This window comes from Pseudochaenichthys georgianus, chromosome 4 (genome assembly GCF_902827115.2).
Source record: "Pseudochaenichthys georgianus chromosome 4, fPseGeo1.2, whole genome shotgun sequence".
Classification (NCBI taxonomy): Eukaryota; Metazoa; Chordata; class Actinopteri; order Perciformes; family Channichthyidae; genus Pseudochaenichthys; species Pseudochaenichthys georgianus.
The window spans coordinates 37,491,010-37,507,206 of record NC_047506.1 but is presented as its reverse complement, the minus strand read 5'-3'; the positions used below and the strand labels follow the sequence as shown (position 1 = coordinate 37,507,206).

General features: G+C 40.7%; 1 protein-coding gene across 1 annotated transcript in view; it reads left to right on the top strand.

Moving 5' to 3' along the window:
* Positions 1 to 16,197, top strand: part of slc1a7b (solute carrier family 1 member 7b) — a 115,618-nt gene that overhangs the window by 51,387 nt on the left and 48,034 nt on the right. The window contains exon 3 of the mRNA XM_034081390.2: positions 6,437 to 6,652. Within this exon, the coding sequence (XP_033937281.1) occupies positions 6,437 to 6,652 (216 nt within the window). The remainder of the gene's footprint in view (positions 1 to 6,436; positions 6,653 to 16,197) is intronic.

The following is a 16,197-nucleotide window of genomic DNA, read 5'->3' as shown; positions in this document are numbered from 1 at the left end:
AAACAGTTTCAAATGTGAGCGCTTCAACACTTTATAACCGCTCTAAACAATGCGCAATGTGTGGGTTGTTGTCAGTGGTGTAGTGGGGATTTGTTTTACTGGGGGGACGCTATTTTAATTATGTCATCCCAAACAATGCCACACAAGTTGCACAGCTAACGTTAACGTTAGTGCAAGCATTATCCACGTCTTTAGGCGGCTCTTCTGATGATGTAGTACTAGTAGCAGCTTCACCTCTTTCTTCTTGTGAATTATATTCTTTTTAGAAAATAAGTCAAGTAAAAAATGTTTGCCTGCCATTATAGAGCTTTTTCGTTAGCGTCTTTGAGGGAAAGAGCTGCCGCAAAATCGGCGAGCGGCGAGCTGGCGGGGTCACGAGCGTGATGACGAATCATACTTCTTTAAGGAAATCGTTTTTTTTTTTTATTATATTGTGAAATGTATTATGTTTTTGTCATTATTACAACAAATACACACTTGCAACTGATAACACTGGCAATGATTTTATATTTATTAGACTATTAAAAAAAAGATCATGCTCCAAATAAGTGGGGGCCCATTACACCACTGTTGTCGTAGTTTGCGTTGATGCTGTTGAGTTGTTGTTGGTATTGCATTTGTATTTGATTATTATAGAGCAAGCCAGGAAGAAAGATAGGTCGTTCTGGCTCGGGAAACACTTCAAAATGTGGAGAAGTTGTGAACAAAATGACAATTAAAAAAGCATCTGCAGTCTCCGAAGCCTGATAAGGATGTGTGTGTACAAAATGCAACAAACTCTTACTAATATGTGCTGGGTCCAGGCTCAAGGGCGTATGGCACTCTCAACTCTTTCCAGGACATGCCGGGGCCCGGCCTGCCTGTAGCTTTGCCGATATCTGTGTTGATAGGTAATAGATTAAGAGCGGTGAATCAGCTTAGAAACAGGAAGTGCTCAAACGTTTGTGTGAGTTTATCAAATTTAGCAGTGATTCCATGTCAGCCACAGCTTGTCACAAACAATCTTACTGATAGTGTATCTAACAAACTTAAACTAGCTTTATTAAATGTCAGGTCTCTGGCAGGAAAAACATTTTTAATCAATGATTTTATCACTGAGCACAATCTTGATTTTATGTTTTTAACGGAAACTTGAATTGAACAAAATAACAGTGCAGCTGTGCTTATTGAACCAACCCCTCCCAACTTTAGTTTTATGAGTCAGGAAAGAATGCATAAGAAAGGGGGTGGAGTTGCTATTTTGTTCAATGATTCCATTTAATGCAGGAAGACATCTTATGGGAACTTTGCTTCTTTTGAATATGTGGCCCTTCAGCTGAAATGCTCCTCTCGAGCTCTGTTCCTAAATATCTATAGACCACTCAAATACTGTGCAAGCTTTTTTGATGACTTTACTGAACTGCTGTCTATAGTGTGTATTGACTTTGACCGTCTAGTCATTGTTGGTGATTTTAACATCCATGTTGACAACCCCCAGGACAGAGGGGCTAAAGAACTGTGTTGTATTCTTGATAACTATGGACTGACTCAGCATGTGACGGAGCCCACGCACAATAAGGGGCACACTCTGGACTTAATTATCTCAAAGGGTCTGAATATCTTTAAGGTTGTGGTGACTTATGTTGCACTCTCTGATCATTCCTGTGTTTTCTTTGAGAGCTCTATTTCTGTTCACAAAAATGTTCAAAAAGAGTTAACCACAAAGCGATATTTAACTGAAAATACTAGGGAAATGTTTACTCAGAATTTTTCTTCCACACTTGCCCCTGCTAACATCTCAGTAAATGAGCTAGAAGATCATTTTAATTCAAAAATTAAAAATGTTATAGATGCCATTGCTCCAACTAAGGTAAAGGAAGTGACTGGGAAGAAAATATCTCCATGGAGAAAGGCCATGACCGTGAGAGCAGAAAAAAGAGAGTGTCGAAAAGCTGAACGTAGGTGGCGAAAAACAAATCTCCAGGTTCACTTTGAAATCTATAAAGAGAGACTTGGCCTTTATAATTTGGAATTGAAAAACGCACGACAGTCTTTCTTCTCTGACATCATTACCAAAAACAATGCACGTGCCTTGTTTGCTACCGTCGACAGACTAACTAACCCCCCAGTGTCAGTAGCCTCTGAATTTCTATCCACCAGGGCATGCAATGAATTTGCCTTCTTCACTGACAAAATTCAGAAAATCAGACAAGCAGTCAGTGCCTCTGCATCAGGTACAGCAAATGTGTTGTCCCTATGTCCACCTAATATCAATTCAAACACCATGACACAATTACATCAGATTAATGATAAAAACCTAGAGGACATTATTCAACTTCTGAAATCCTCCTCCTGCTGCCTTGATATTATTCCAACAGGATTTTTCAAAGATGTTTTGCCTTGCATGGCCTCAGATCTACTTCATATAGTAAACAAATCTCTTCACTCAGGTATTTTTCCACAGGCCCTGAAAACTGCAGTCATTAAACCGCTCTTAATAAAGAATAATCTAGATGCTTCAGAAATGAACAATTACAGGCCCATATCAAACCTCCCATTTCTAGGTAAAATCATTGAAAAAGTAGTTTTTCAACAGTTGAGTAATTTCTTGCATTTAAATAGTTGTTTCGATGTGTTCCAGTCAGGCTTTCGTCCAAACCACAGCACTGAGACTGCTCTTGTAAAGGTCTTCAATGACATCCACTTAAACACAGACAGTGGCAGAACTTCAGTGTTAGTATTATTAGATCTCAGTGCTGCGTTTGACACTGTTGACCACAACATATTACTCGACCGACTAGAAAACTGGGTGGGACTTTCGGAAACAGTTCTTAATTGGTTTTAATCCTACTTAAAGGACAGAAAAAACTTTTTTTCTATATGTAAATTCCTATCTGAGTTGACAAATATGACATATGGGGTACCTCAAGGCTCCATCTTGGGGCCTCTTCTCTTTAACATCTACATGCTACCACTGGCTCAGATAATGAAAAACAACAAAATAAGTTACCATAGCTATGCGGATGACACACAAATTTACATAACAATTTCACCAGGAGACGATGCTCCAATTCAAACACTGAGTAAGTGCATTGAACAAATAAATGACTGGATGTGTCAGAACTTCCTCCAATTAAACAAAGATAAAACTGAGGTAATGGTTTTTGGAGCCAACGCACAACGTATACAAGTTAGCGCTGAGCTTCAGTCTGCAATGTTCAAAACAACAGATAAAGCCAGAAATATAGGTGTAGTCATGGACTCTGACCTGAGTTTCAACAGTCACATTAAAACAGTTACTAAATCAGGCTACTATCACCTAATGAATATTCATTAGGTGATAGTAGCCTGATTTAGTAACTAGGATCTAGGATTAAAAGACTAATGTCACAGCAGGATTTGGAAAAACTTGTCCATGCTTTTATCTTCAGTAGACTGGACTACTGTAATGGTGTCTTTACAGGTCTCACTAAAACATATATTAGAAAGCTGCAGCTAATTCAGAACGCTGCTGCTCGAGTCCTCACTAACACTAAGAAAGTAGTTCACATCACTCCTGTTCTGAAGTCTTTACACTGGCTTCCTGTGTGTCAAAGAATAGATTTCAAAATACTGCTGCTGGTTTATAAAGCTTTGAATGGTTTAGGCCCAAAATACATTTCTGACCTACTGCTAAATTATGAACCATCCAGATCTCTCAGGTGGTCTGCCGTGGTCTCTTAATTCCTGTTCGCCTGTGCCTCTGCTCCTGCTGCGTTCTGCCTCTGCTGTCTCCTTCAGTCTCTCCCAGTCTCAGTCTGTCTTCTGCTGCTCTTCTCCTTCCATTTATAGGCAGGGCTGTTGGTGCAAAGTGGCTCCAGGTGTGGTCACTCATTGTTAATAATAATAAATAATATATAATATTTTTATAGCGCCTTTAATTGATCGTTAATCAGCATGGCATAAGTTAAAGGGGACCTATCATGCAAAATGCACTTTTTGATGTCTTTTATACATAAATAGGTGCCCTCGTGTGTCAGGAAACTCACAAAGTTTCAGAAAACAAAACCCATTAGCAAGCATGCTAACACTGAGAGCTAGCCATGGAGCTAACGCTGTAGGTTACTGGAGAGAATATGTGTAACGTAATATCCTTGAGATAAACCCTGCATGAGAGAAAGGTTTGAGCTCCATACTGTTTCAGAAATAAAGCTTGGTTAGTGGTTAGGAGCATAACATGGCATTTAATCACCGCAGCTTTTAGCTGAGCTTCTCCCGGTAGCAGGGGAAAGCTGCATGACGCTACAAAGGGGCGTGGCTAGCAGCAGAATCAGCCTGTTTGCAACAGGGCTGCAAAAGAGGGGTATGAGCAGTATGAGGCATGGCTACAATGGGTGATCTGTTTGGTATTTTAAGCAAAAAACTTGACATAACAGACATGTTTTGTATAGGTATGGCCCTACAGTGTATTTTTCCAATATAGCATAATAGGTCCACTTTAAAGGTAGCCATGGCCACCTACTGATCATAATTCCATTGGTGAGGTATACTAAAATAGATTTATATTGTGCAATTTTCCAAAAAAATAAAAATGTGTTTCTCATACAGCATCTCTGTATTGTATGTGTATTTACTCTCTGTCCTAAACGACTTGTTGGAGCTCCTGCCCGCCCTCCCCCCTCCCTATGAGCCCAGTGGCCGTCTGCGAGACAGTGAGACACAGCGAAACCCAGCCCGAGACCAGCCCGAACACACACACACACCCGCAGCCTGGCTGGGAGTTTGTGTGTGTGCTCACACACTGACTCACAGCCTCTCCGCATTCCGCCGTCTCAGGGAGGAGAAATCGGCGGAGCTGCAGCTGAGAAAAGATTGAGTGTGTGTGTGTGAGGAAGTCCGCGGATTGGTCAATTTGGACAAATCCACGGACTTAACGTAACGGCTCCGCGGACGTAACGTAACGGCTCCAGGGATTGGTCCATTTGGACCAATGGGTCCATTTGGGTATGGGCACGTCACTGTACCCAGGAAGAAAACAATGGAAAAAGAGAAATCTCCAATGAGGCGTTCTGGGGCAGCATAGACAGGTATTTTCTGTGTTAGAGTTTTACTCCCTACAGGGTGTACTTTGAGGGTTTGTGACTCTGCAGACCGTTTACATGCAGAAAAACCTTCATAACACACAAGGGAACGGGTAATAACCGGAAAAGCATGACATGGGACCTTTAACTTAAAACCAGTTAAAAAGGCAACTGTTGGACATGTGCAATATGTCCAACTGATGTTTTAAGTTTACTTTTAGGCTGGGAAACAGCTGTTTGTAGTTTTTCCTGAAACTGACAATTATATCCTTTTCCTCCGCACTAAATGTTGGTTCAGTGGAGATTTAAATAAAGTCATTTCGTAAAGAAAAGTTGGCAAAACAATCACAATCACAATTTCCGAGATCCAATTTCATCATCCATGAAATCTTAACAAACCCGACGTCAAGTAAAAAAAGTTGCAATCTCCAGATGGGCTACACAGCAGAACCTTGTGGAGAAGTTGTTTTCTTAAAGCAAGTTTGAAGGTTCGGATAGATCAAAGGATTTCATATTCTTGTATAAATTCAGAACATTGTCCGAGGTCTAAAGCCTCATAAAACCATTTCTAAATGCATTGGCTTCACTCAGGAATCCACTGTCTGAATGAATGCCCAGGTTTTATGTCTGAAGCTAGATCAATTGAAGGATTGTACAGCCTTGAATAAGTGATGAGTTTTGTCCAAGGTCTTAGGCCTGATAAAACTATTTCTATATGCATTTGCTTGACTCAGACATCCATGCTGAAAATTGACATTTCGAATGTACAGGAGTATGCGTTTTATGCAATATAATCATAAAAACTTGATTGACAAAGGAAGAATGGGTTACTAACTGATGTATTGCTTCGATATTACATGCAACCAATGTTCTGAGGCATCTAAAAAATGCCTGTTTGGATGTGACTTGGACCAGCGTGCGAAGTAGGTTCTGTGGTGTTTAATATAGCCTCAGACACAAATGCGCCAATTTATTAAAAAAAAAAAAGCATTTCTCCACACCTGTCGAGAAACAAAATAACTGAGTAGAAGAGAATGGAGACCTAAGGTGCTGCTGCAGTTTATATTGATGTATGAATGCCTACAAAATGGGAACTGATATTCATTGTATTATTCCTCTTTTTTTTCATTTATTTAGTGTATTCTATGTATTCTATTTAATTATACATTTTTTCTTATCTACCATTTTCTTTTTAATAATTATGGCAATTTATGAATGTGTATTTTCCCTTATTGTGAAGCATGTTGTGTTGCGTTTCTCGAATAAAGGATGCTGTACAAATTAAGTTCACAATCATTAACAACATTATTATCATCTACTGTACATGCATGGAAGACATGTATTTTTCCCTCGGGGATAGAGGCATAAAGCACTAACTGGGATGTTTCCTTTTGCAGTTTGATGTCGGGACTTGCTGCCCTCGACGCCAAGTGCTCCAGTCGGCTGGGCCTGATCACAGTGTCTTATTACCTGTGGACCACCTTTGTGGCCGTGGTGGTGGGGATCGTCATGGTCTCCATCATCCACCCAGGCGGAGCGGCACAGAAAGAGGACTCTGAGGACAGCGGAAAGCCCATCATGAGTTCTGCTGACGCTCTGCTGGACCTTATTCGGTAAGACCACCAAAACATCTGACTGAACATCAGCTGACCTTGAGACATTGTTTGACTGAAACAGTACAAGTGGAGCTCATGCTGCATAATTGATTGGCTATAAGGATATCGCATTATCCCATTATTGTAATATATCTAAGTACATCTACTCAAGTTCTGCACTTTTGATAAATGAGGTACTTCACTTGAGTATTTGCACATAATACTACTTTACACTTTTTCTGGATTTTAGAAACTGGCCATACTGTTGAATGAGTATTTTTGCTACTTTAACCCTTTAAAGTCCTTACCAAGAACAAAGCAATGAAAAAAGCATTTCTTTACATTTTGAATATCCTTGGGCCAATAATAAAAACATCAATGTTTTTTTTTACAAAGGAAATATAGACCTCTACCAAACGGACAAGATGTCGCTTAAAATCATACTTCTAAAGTTATTTCATCAACATAATGATGAAACATTTAACATGTCAAATTAACAACAATAAATGGTCAGAAGTGTTATCATTTTCTAGATAATAGGCCATTTTAACGACTTACAGTAGCTTAGTTCACTAACTTTACCATAAAGTGTCTAATCAACTGTTTGTTAGAGCATGTTGGGAAAAAAATGATTTCTTTTTTTTGTATCAAGTTACACAATTATGATCATCAAGTCCTTAAACACTAACTTATGCAGACAAAAATGTGTGTTTATCTTCGAAAGTCCCACCAAAGTGATTTTGTTGTTGCTAACTTCCTGTGAACAGGATAACTTGCTATCTGTGCTAGTGAAAAACACAGGGGCATCTAGTGGACTCTTTAAGCATAACATACATCAACCAACCGGTAGAAATTGGCTGACACAGGTGGAATTAAGTACAACTTTTTTTTAAGTAAGATATGGTGACTCAAAGTGTGCTCTACCATATGGTCTAGCAGAAGGTTAATTTAATACTTTTATACTTTGACTTGATTACGATTTTTATTGCAGGATTTTAATTGTAACAGAGTTCTTTAACAGTCTAATACTGGTACTTATACTTAAGTTAAATATCTGAGTACTTCTTCGACACCTGCTCTAAACGACAATCTATATCCGCAAAGTCAAGTGCTCTCGCTTCAGGACGGCCTCTGTGAGGTCGACTGTAGGGAAAGGATGATCCGCAGAAAACTGACATAATTACAGATTATATCTGTGCCACAGGGGATTTGTGTTTGGGTTTAAAGGTGATGGATTCTGAAAAAAGGGACACAGCAGGGAACCGAAACAGAATGAGATATAAGGAAACCGATCTGGAGTGTGTACATCTACTATACACCTATACCTACTGTATAGACACATAACAAGTCCTTTTTAAAATTCATTTCAATGAGGTGAGTCCCATATGTTACAGTCTTAAGAGTTTAAAGCTGTAGTGTGATAATGAAGTTGAGGACTTACAAGAAATGTGAATTGTAAGACATATTTTTATAAAAATAATAATTGTGTTGTTTGGGGTTTAAAGTCTTAATATTTAAGAAATAGCTAAGATGTAGAATTGTGTAATTAAAAGTAGGTGTGTCCACCTATGTGTCATAAAGAAGGCTGTCACATTAGAACCACAGAATCATAAATGTATATAGGCCTACTGCAGATGTTTAGTATTGCACTACCAAATCAAACAAAGTCAAAATAGCGGCAGCACAGGCGGAGGAGAGATGACCATCAGGAATTTCAGGAAGCCTCCCAAACAGCTGATACGTTCCAGTCCTGGCACATGGCCATCGTTCTTTATCTTCGATGTGTGATGTGAGCAGTGACGGTGTGCTCAGTTTATATAAGCTCCTCAGTGAGTATCCCCCCCTTAATATTACATGAATATTGGATATAAATACATGTATTACATGTATATTTAACATACATACACTTAATAGCAGAGGTGGGACCAAGTCATTGTTTTTCAAGTCCGAGTCAAGTCTCAAGTCTTTGCGCTCAAGTCCGAGTCAAGTCTCAAGTCTTTGCGCTCAAGTCCAAGTCGAGTCTCAAGTCAGGATGGGCAAGTTCAAGTCAAGTCCAAGTCCTAAACTTTGACAAAACGAGTCATAAACAAGTCATTATGTGTTTTTCACCAAATGTAATGACATCGATCAACAGAATAATACTTAATAATCAAACTGCTCTTTATTAGTCACATTAATAATTTAATAATCCATTTTCTCTCTGCTGGTAAAGTAACGTGTTTTTTTCTATTTTAAGAGGGATCAGTAAGTTAAGGCTACCGTAACGGTTTGATTCAGAAGGAGTTTAATGTATAAGATCCCTGATGTTGAGGTGACCAGAATGTTTATTTCCACTGTGTACAACATGTTATAAGGGACCCACAATCTATCTTTATGCCAGGGATAATGTGCTGCCAGGAAAAGAACACCTGAATCTAGATCCCTCTGCAGGTGGTACTTTAACTATATTTTGATGCTATTACTTTTCTACTTTTACTTGTAATATTTTGAATGCAGGACTTTTTATTGTAACCGAGTATTCCTACACTCTGGTGCTTTTGTACTCAAGTACAAGATCTGAACTTCTCCCACCTCTGACAGTAAATCCTGAGTGGTTACCAAAATAAAGGTAACCAAAAAAGGTTATTTTCATTTTACAAATCCTGCACTCAGCTTTGCTTTCTCCAATATCATTGAAATGCAGCCAGATGCTGCTTCTTTTTTCGGTTTTCGCTAATTTCTTGACTTTTTCCAATCCGTCTCCCCGTCGCTCTGTGCAGCTGGCCTGTACCACTACACCGTCTGTGCCCCCCACTCTTCTTTCACATAATGGTATGATCCTAGTGTGTCCTCGCATATGATTGGCCGCTTGGTGGCCCAGCTAAATAAAGTCCCGCCCCTGCCTGCAAGGATTCTCAGCAAGAGTAGAAGCGGCTGAAGATTCTGCTCTCCCAGACGGAAGTCTTTTCTTCTAGCGGCATCTCGCGATCGGCGTGTTGGAGACCTCTGAATTAAATGATCAAGTCACCTCAAGTCAGAAGGCTCGAGTCCAAGTCAAGTCCCGAGTCATTGGTGTTCAAGTCCAAGTCGAGTCGCAAGTGTTTTGTGATTTTGTCAAGTCGAGTCTCAAGTCATCAAATTGGTGACTCGATTCTGACTCTAGTCCAAGTCATGTGACTCGAGTCCACACCTCTGCTTAATAGTGAAGGGGGATAGGAATGGCCCCTCCAAATGTGGACTGATTCAAGTTACTTTGTAACGCGTTACACCCAACTCTGCTAACTAACTAACTAACAAAGCTTAAGATGGAAACATTTAAGGTTAACTTCGACCTTCGGCCTTACTATGGAGGAGTGGATTGAGAAGTGCCTATCTCCAGAAGAAAAAAAAAGCACCTAAACGAACATTCGCTATCTGTTATTGTTGTTGCATAGCAACAGCATCTGTGCAGAAGGCAACGGAGGGACAATTTTATTTTATTCCTGGGCTGATTTTTAGTTCCAGTTCGCCACTGAACGTAGCTATTATGTAAGGTAGTTGTAAATCAAACAAGTGCAGTACATGCTATGTTATAAAGCCGTGGAGGGCGGGAGTTTATAAACCAAAGAGTAACCGCCCTTACGGGACGCTGTAATAAGTAAAGTGAACGCACCCGCAAGGACACTTGGCCTCCTATTGGTTGAGGGATTTTGACAGGATTGTTGCACAAAAGTTTCGAGCGTGCACAGAATAAATCTGAGAGCAGAACAAATCTGTAAGCAGCAATATATCTGAGTGCAAGCGTACAGTTTGAGCAGAAGCAGAGCAAATCTAATTAATAGCACTTTACCCCTGCCTATATGCTGTGAGCTGATTATCGAGCCTTCATTGTAACAGTCGTGGGTGTACTGTGTGTTTGCGTGTGGGGAGTGCATTTGTGCGTGCTCTATAGTGCCCGTAATAGTGTTCACTGGAGTCCAGCACCTCAGCACCCCCACTCAAAATACCTTCCCGCGCCTCTGACGGGACCAGATCGTTTTTGGCGTGGAGGATAAAAAGGTCAGAGAAAGGCTGCTAAGTGAAACGGAGCTGACATGTGAAGCAGCTATAAAAATCTGCCATGCAAGCGAGCTGTCCCAAATGCACGTCAGGACTTTCAGCATGGGCTCCTCCATCAGCCCTGGTCCTCCTCGCAGAGGAAAGACCCTCAGTCCTCTCCAAACCAACAGACTGGACGTCCATCACACAGAGGTTTCTCCCTGAAGTCTCTGCTGCTCTCTGGACACCACGCTGTCTCAATCCGTCCACACTGAATATGAGAGGGGGAAAATGAAAATAATAAATGCTTTAGACAATAAGAAACATAAAGTTGACTGTTGAGTTGCTCAGTTTTTTACTATTACTGTATAACTAATATAATAATAATAATAATAATAATAATAATAATAATAATAATAATAATAATAATTTCAATTTATATAGTGCCTTTCACGAAACCCAAGGACGCTTTACAATGGGAAGTAACAAAACAAAAGGTAATAATAATCATACAGAGCAATAGCAGGAAATAAGTGACTGTATATTAGTTGAGGCCAAAGGCCTGAGTGAACAGATGGTGTTTGAGGTGTTTTTTGAAGGTGTCCAGAGTGTCTGCATTCCTGATATAGGGGCCCAGAGTCAGCCCAGCCCCCCCTGGTGGTTGTATCAGCTTATGCTGATGATGTCAGTGTTTTTGTCCAGGGTCAGTGAGATATCCAGGAGCTACAGGACAGTTTAGCTTTGTATAGGAAGGCTGCTTCAGCCAAAGTTAATTGGGAGAAGAGTGAGGCAGTTTTGGAAGGTCAGTGGAGTCTTGAAAATAGGCCCAGTCTTCCTGGTAACCTTAGCTGGGGAAACAAGGGTTTAAAGGTCCTGGGAGTTTGGTTGGGGTCTGAGGACATGGTGGCACAGAACTGGGAGGGATTGCTGGGAAAGGTGCAAGCAAGATTAGCCAAATGGAAATGGCTGCTCCCCCAGCTGTCCTACAGGGGAAGAGTTCTTGTAGCCAACAATCTGGTTGCCTCGTCTCTGTGGCACAGACTCCAGGTGTTAACCCCACCGCCGGGCCTCATGAAACAACTGCAGCGGCTCCTCTTGGATTTCTTCTGGTCGGGTCATCACTGGGTGCCAGCATCGGTCCTGTACCTACCTGTGGCGGAGGGGGGCCAGGGCCTTGTGGACATTACTGCAAGGACTGCTGCTTTTAGACTGCAGGCAGCTCAGCGGCTGCTGTATGGTGCCTCTCCCTGCTGGCTGGCTATGGCCCGGCTGTTGCTCTGGAGGGCGGGGGGCTTTGGTTTTGGTTTCTGCTGAAGGCCCCTGCGTACAAGATAACTGGACTTGCACCTTTTTACTGCTCAGTCATCAATGTCTGGAAGATTCTGAGTTTTACCAGACCACCCGACCCCCGGCCTGGGATGTGGCTGTTTGAGGAGCCACTGTTTGACACTGGTTTTCTTTCTGGAACCCTTTTCTCTTCAGCCACCCTAAAAAATGCCTTCATTGAAGCGGGAGTGGTAAAACTTGGCCATTTGACAGGGATCTCCATGGAAAAACTGGCTGAGGTGACGGGCATTCGATCAACCCGAGTTCTGGAGAACTTGGTGGATGAGGTGTGGCAGTTGCTGTCGCCATCCCACCGGACTTTTGCTCTGGATGCAGATCTGGCTGACCAGTGGAGAAAGGGACATGAGTATGTTTTTCCTGCCTTGAGTGTGGGTCCTGCGGTGGGGGAATGGAGAGAGGAGGATGGTCTCCTGCTATCACTGGGGACTCTAACACCTGCAAAGTTCAGCTCCTGCAATGGGAAGAAGCTATACCTTAGCTGTGTAAAGGTGTTAAACCTCAGCTCGCTTGCAGGCGTCAGAGAGTCGAGGTGGACGGATGTGTTTGGCTTGGGCTCTTCCCCTCAGGGCAGCTGGCGGATCCTGTATAAATCTCCGGTTGAGAAAAGGATGGCTGACATCCAATGGAGAATTATACACGGTGCAATAGCCACTAACAAATACAGAGCTAATTTTGACCCAGGCACAAGGGGGGGGCTGTCCGTTCTGTTTTATGGCAGAAACATTGGAGCATTTAGTCGTGTCCTGTCCCAGATTGGCTGGTCTTAAAAATGTTTTACAGGGGTGGGTGGAAGGGTTCGGGGAGGTTTTCTCCATACCACTTTTTGTCCATGGCCCCAAATACATCCTGAGAAAGAAGGAAACCCTACTATTGATGAATTTCTGGTTTACTAATGCAACATTAGCAATCTGGAAAAGTAGGAAGAACCAACTTGCTGGAGTGGGATGGACGGATGCAGTGCTCTGTCTGAGGGTGGAGCATGCGTACTATACGCTGATCAATCATCTGCAGGGGTTTCTGGATGTGTGGGCTGTGGGGCAGGTTCTGTGCTCACTGGGGGAGAATGACTCTCTAATATTGAAGTTTTAAAGGATAGGTGTAGTTTTTGTTTTTAAAGTGTGTAAAATAGGATGTTTTTAAATGGGTAAAACGCTTTCAAATGGGGTTTTCAAATTATATGTATTTGGTAGTCATGAAAATCTGTTTATTTATTTATTAGATTGTCTAATGTATTCGTTTTGTTCCGACTCTTTTGCAGGGTGGGTGTATGTTTAAAACAAATGCAAAGACAATTTGTTTTAAAAATCAAAATCTTCTTCTTCTTCTTATTCTTCTACTACTACTTCTAATTCAATGTAACTGCCCCCGCGAAATATTGGACAAAATCAACTCGGCTAGTAGTGACAACTAAATCCAGAGTATTACAACAAAAGGGCTTTAAACGAGGTAAATTACGAATGTATGTTCTCAATGGCCAAGTGTGGGATTGAATATTAAATTAGTTTACAGCACTGTGAAAACTATATGAAACAACAACAAATAAGACAGACAACTACAGATAGCACCACACATGATGGTTACCTGTTATTATTTAGGGCTGCCTGTATGGATCAGGCTTTTGCTAAAGCGAGCCATTTTACTAGAATATTATTAATAATAATAATAATAGGTATGTATTATATAAACCGTATCGGTACAATGAGCGACATCTAGTGGCAGATTGTGGAACATTGATCTGATTTTTCTCATGGCAGTTCAGAATCAGAATACCTTTATTAGTCCCACAGAGGGGAAATGTGCAACTCTTTAGAAATGTAGACTCTAGAGACAAACTAGGGAACTTTATGTTTAATCTGTGTCTGTCCATTTGGTGTAGTATGTTATCTTATATTACAGTTTGTCTATATATTATTCACTTTCTTATGAAATGCCAGGTTTTAGGCCTTGGTTTGAACATTCAATCCTGAAAATAAAAAAAAAAAAAATATTAGTAATAAAAGTAGTAATAGTAATAAAAAATCAACCAGATTAATTGTTCTTTAATCCTGATATAGAGTAGTAAGTAAGTAAGTACATCTGATAGGAAGACGAGTTAATGGATAGAGGAGAAAAGGTTATGGTATAATTACAGAGCCTGTCAATTTATACATTGAGTAAATCAATGTATAAATTCAAATCAATGTTAGTCTGTTAACCAAAGTGCTAATGTACTATCTATTATTAAAGATCAGAGGAAAAGAACAGAATGAGAGTGGTAAATCCAGAATAAAAATTAAGAAGCAAAGAGATTGTAGAGCAGTGAGAAGGAAAAATAGCTTGGTGTGTCATTTCATTACATTGCCAGTATTTTTCGTTGTTGTGAAAAAAAAAACGGCCCCCTCTGATTTTTTAACAGCCCCCTGAGTCATTTCATCCTGGAGCCGGGCATGATTCCGACACTGTTGTACTTTTAATTAAGTACAAGCTATATCATATTACCATATTAGTAAAATCACAGACAAGTGCCTCTGTCTGCAGTACAGGAAACATACATACAATTGGATGTTTTCCACATTGAAATGCTGAAGCAGTGTTCAGTTATTATGCTTTATAAATCTGGAACAAACCAGAAATCTGCAGGTTCATGGAACTCTCACTTCCTATATAATCGAGGTCTCTGGTGAACTTAATGCTTTTAATGTTTTGTTGTAAAGCACTTCAAATTGCTGTGTTTTTAAAAACATGCTGCAAAAATCAATGTACCTTTCCTTAAACTCCGACATGCTACTGTTCGTTCTGGAATTATGATGTCCTTCTTACATTGCCATGGGAACATGCTGTGTGTACATTGTACATGTTTGTTGTGTTTCATTCTTACAATTAATTACATGTAAAATACAACCGAAATGTTTACCATTTACCAAAACCATTAACTTGCACTCAGAGATCAAAACACAAAATGTTTGAGGGAAACCAGCTGCTATTCTAATCTTCTTTAAACCCCTCAGAAATCATGTATTTGGTTCAAATCCTTTTCCGGGGTATGGGACAAAAATATAAAGGCCAATGGCCAAAGTGACCTCATGAATGATAAACTAGGGGCATGGCATTTTTGGAGACATTCATTTAACACAGGGGTGGGGAACCTCCGGCCTCTGGGCCGTATACGGACCGCGAGACCATTTGGTACGGCCCTCGAGGTAATTTATAAACACACGCAAAAAAAAGAATTCTAGACCGCAAAATAATTAAACAAGCGAGTACCTGTTTTTCCTGGCCAAGGTCAGGGTCCTTGAACACAACACGAGCCTAACGTGTCATCACGTGGTATATGTCTCGTCTGACAGGGGTGGAGTTCTGACCGAGAGCAACAGAATGCCACTCCGGCACTTCAGAAATTGCAGTAGGCTACCCATAAGGAGCCGTACACATGCAGCAGTTTTTGCGTGGCTGTGTCTTTAGTTGTAAGCCCAGTGGCGATCTGTTCATCTGTCATACTGATCATAAAGTCAATAACTTTTTTGTTATTAGCATCTGGTTAGCTAGCTATGCTAACGAATATAGGAAGCTTTTTCTACAACCAGTGAGGTAAAGGCACATCTTTATATGATCATTATAGTTATAAAAAAATAAGAGAATAAAGTAAAGAGGTATTAAATAATATATGAAGGTAAAAAAAGTTGTTATTAATAAACAAGAATATAGTTTGAAAGGGGAGTGATTTGTAAAATATCCATTGGCGGGGCTAATATTCACAACCACATCTCAATTCATTCCACTCATTTCACAAAGAAATTCACTCAGCATTCAACCAAGACATTTGAGAGATATTTACCAAGTCTGAGAGAACCTTACCGAGAGCTATTAACCCAGCTCTGAAGGACAGAGCTTACAGAGAGAGAGCATACCAGGGGAACCCCCCCCCCCCCCTCTCTCGCTCTCTCCCAAAAAGAAAGTTCCTCCCCATCCGCCAGTGTCTTTATGCTCGAAAACAGGACAGAAAGACCCTAAGACACCTCCTCCACACCCATATTTGTGGAAACTGGGCATGGCCTCTGATGTACAGGACTGGACATATTCTATTGGCTATGGCATAAGACACACCTTCCCATGTTTGTGTAAAAAGGACATGACCCCTGCAAAATATTATTCTCGGCTATGACATAACCATCTTTTTGGGGCCTCAGTGTGTTTCTCCTTAAATCCAGAGCCCCCCTCCCTGTGTACTGCTGTGAGGGAAG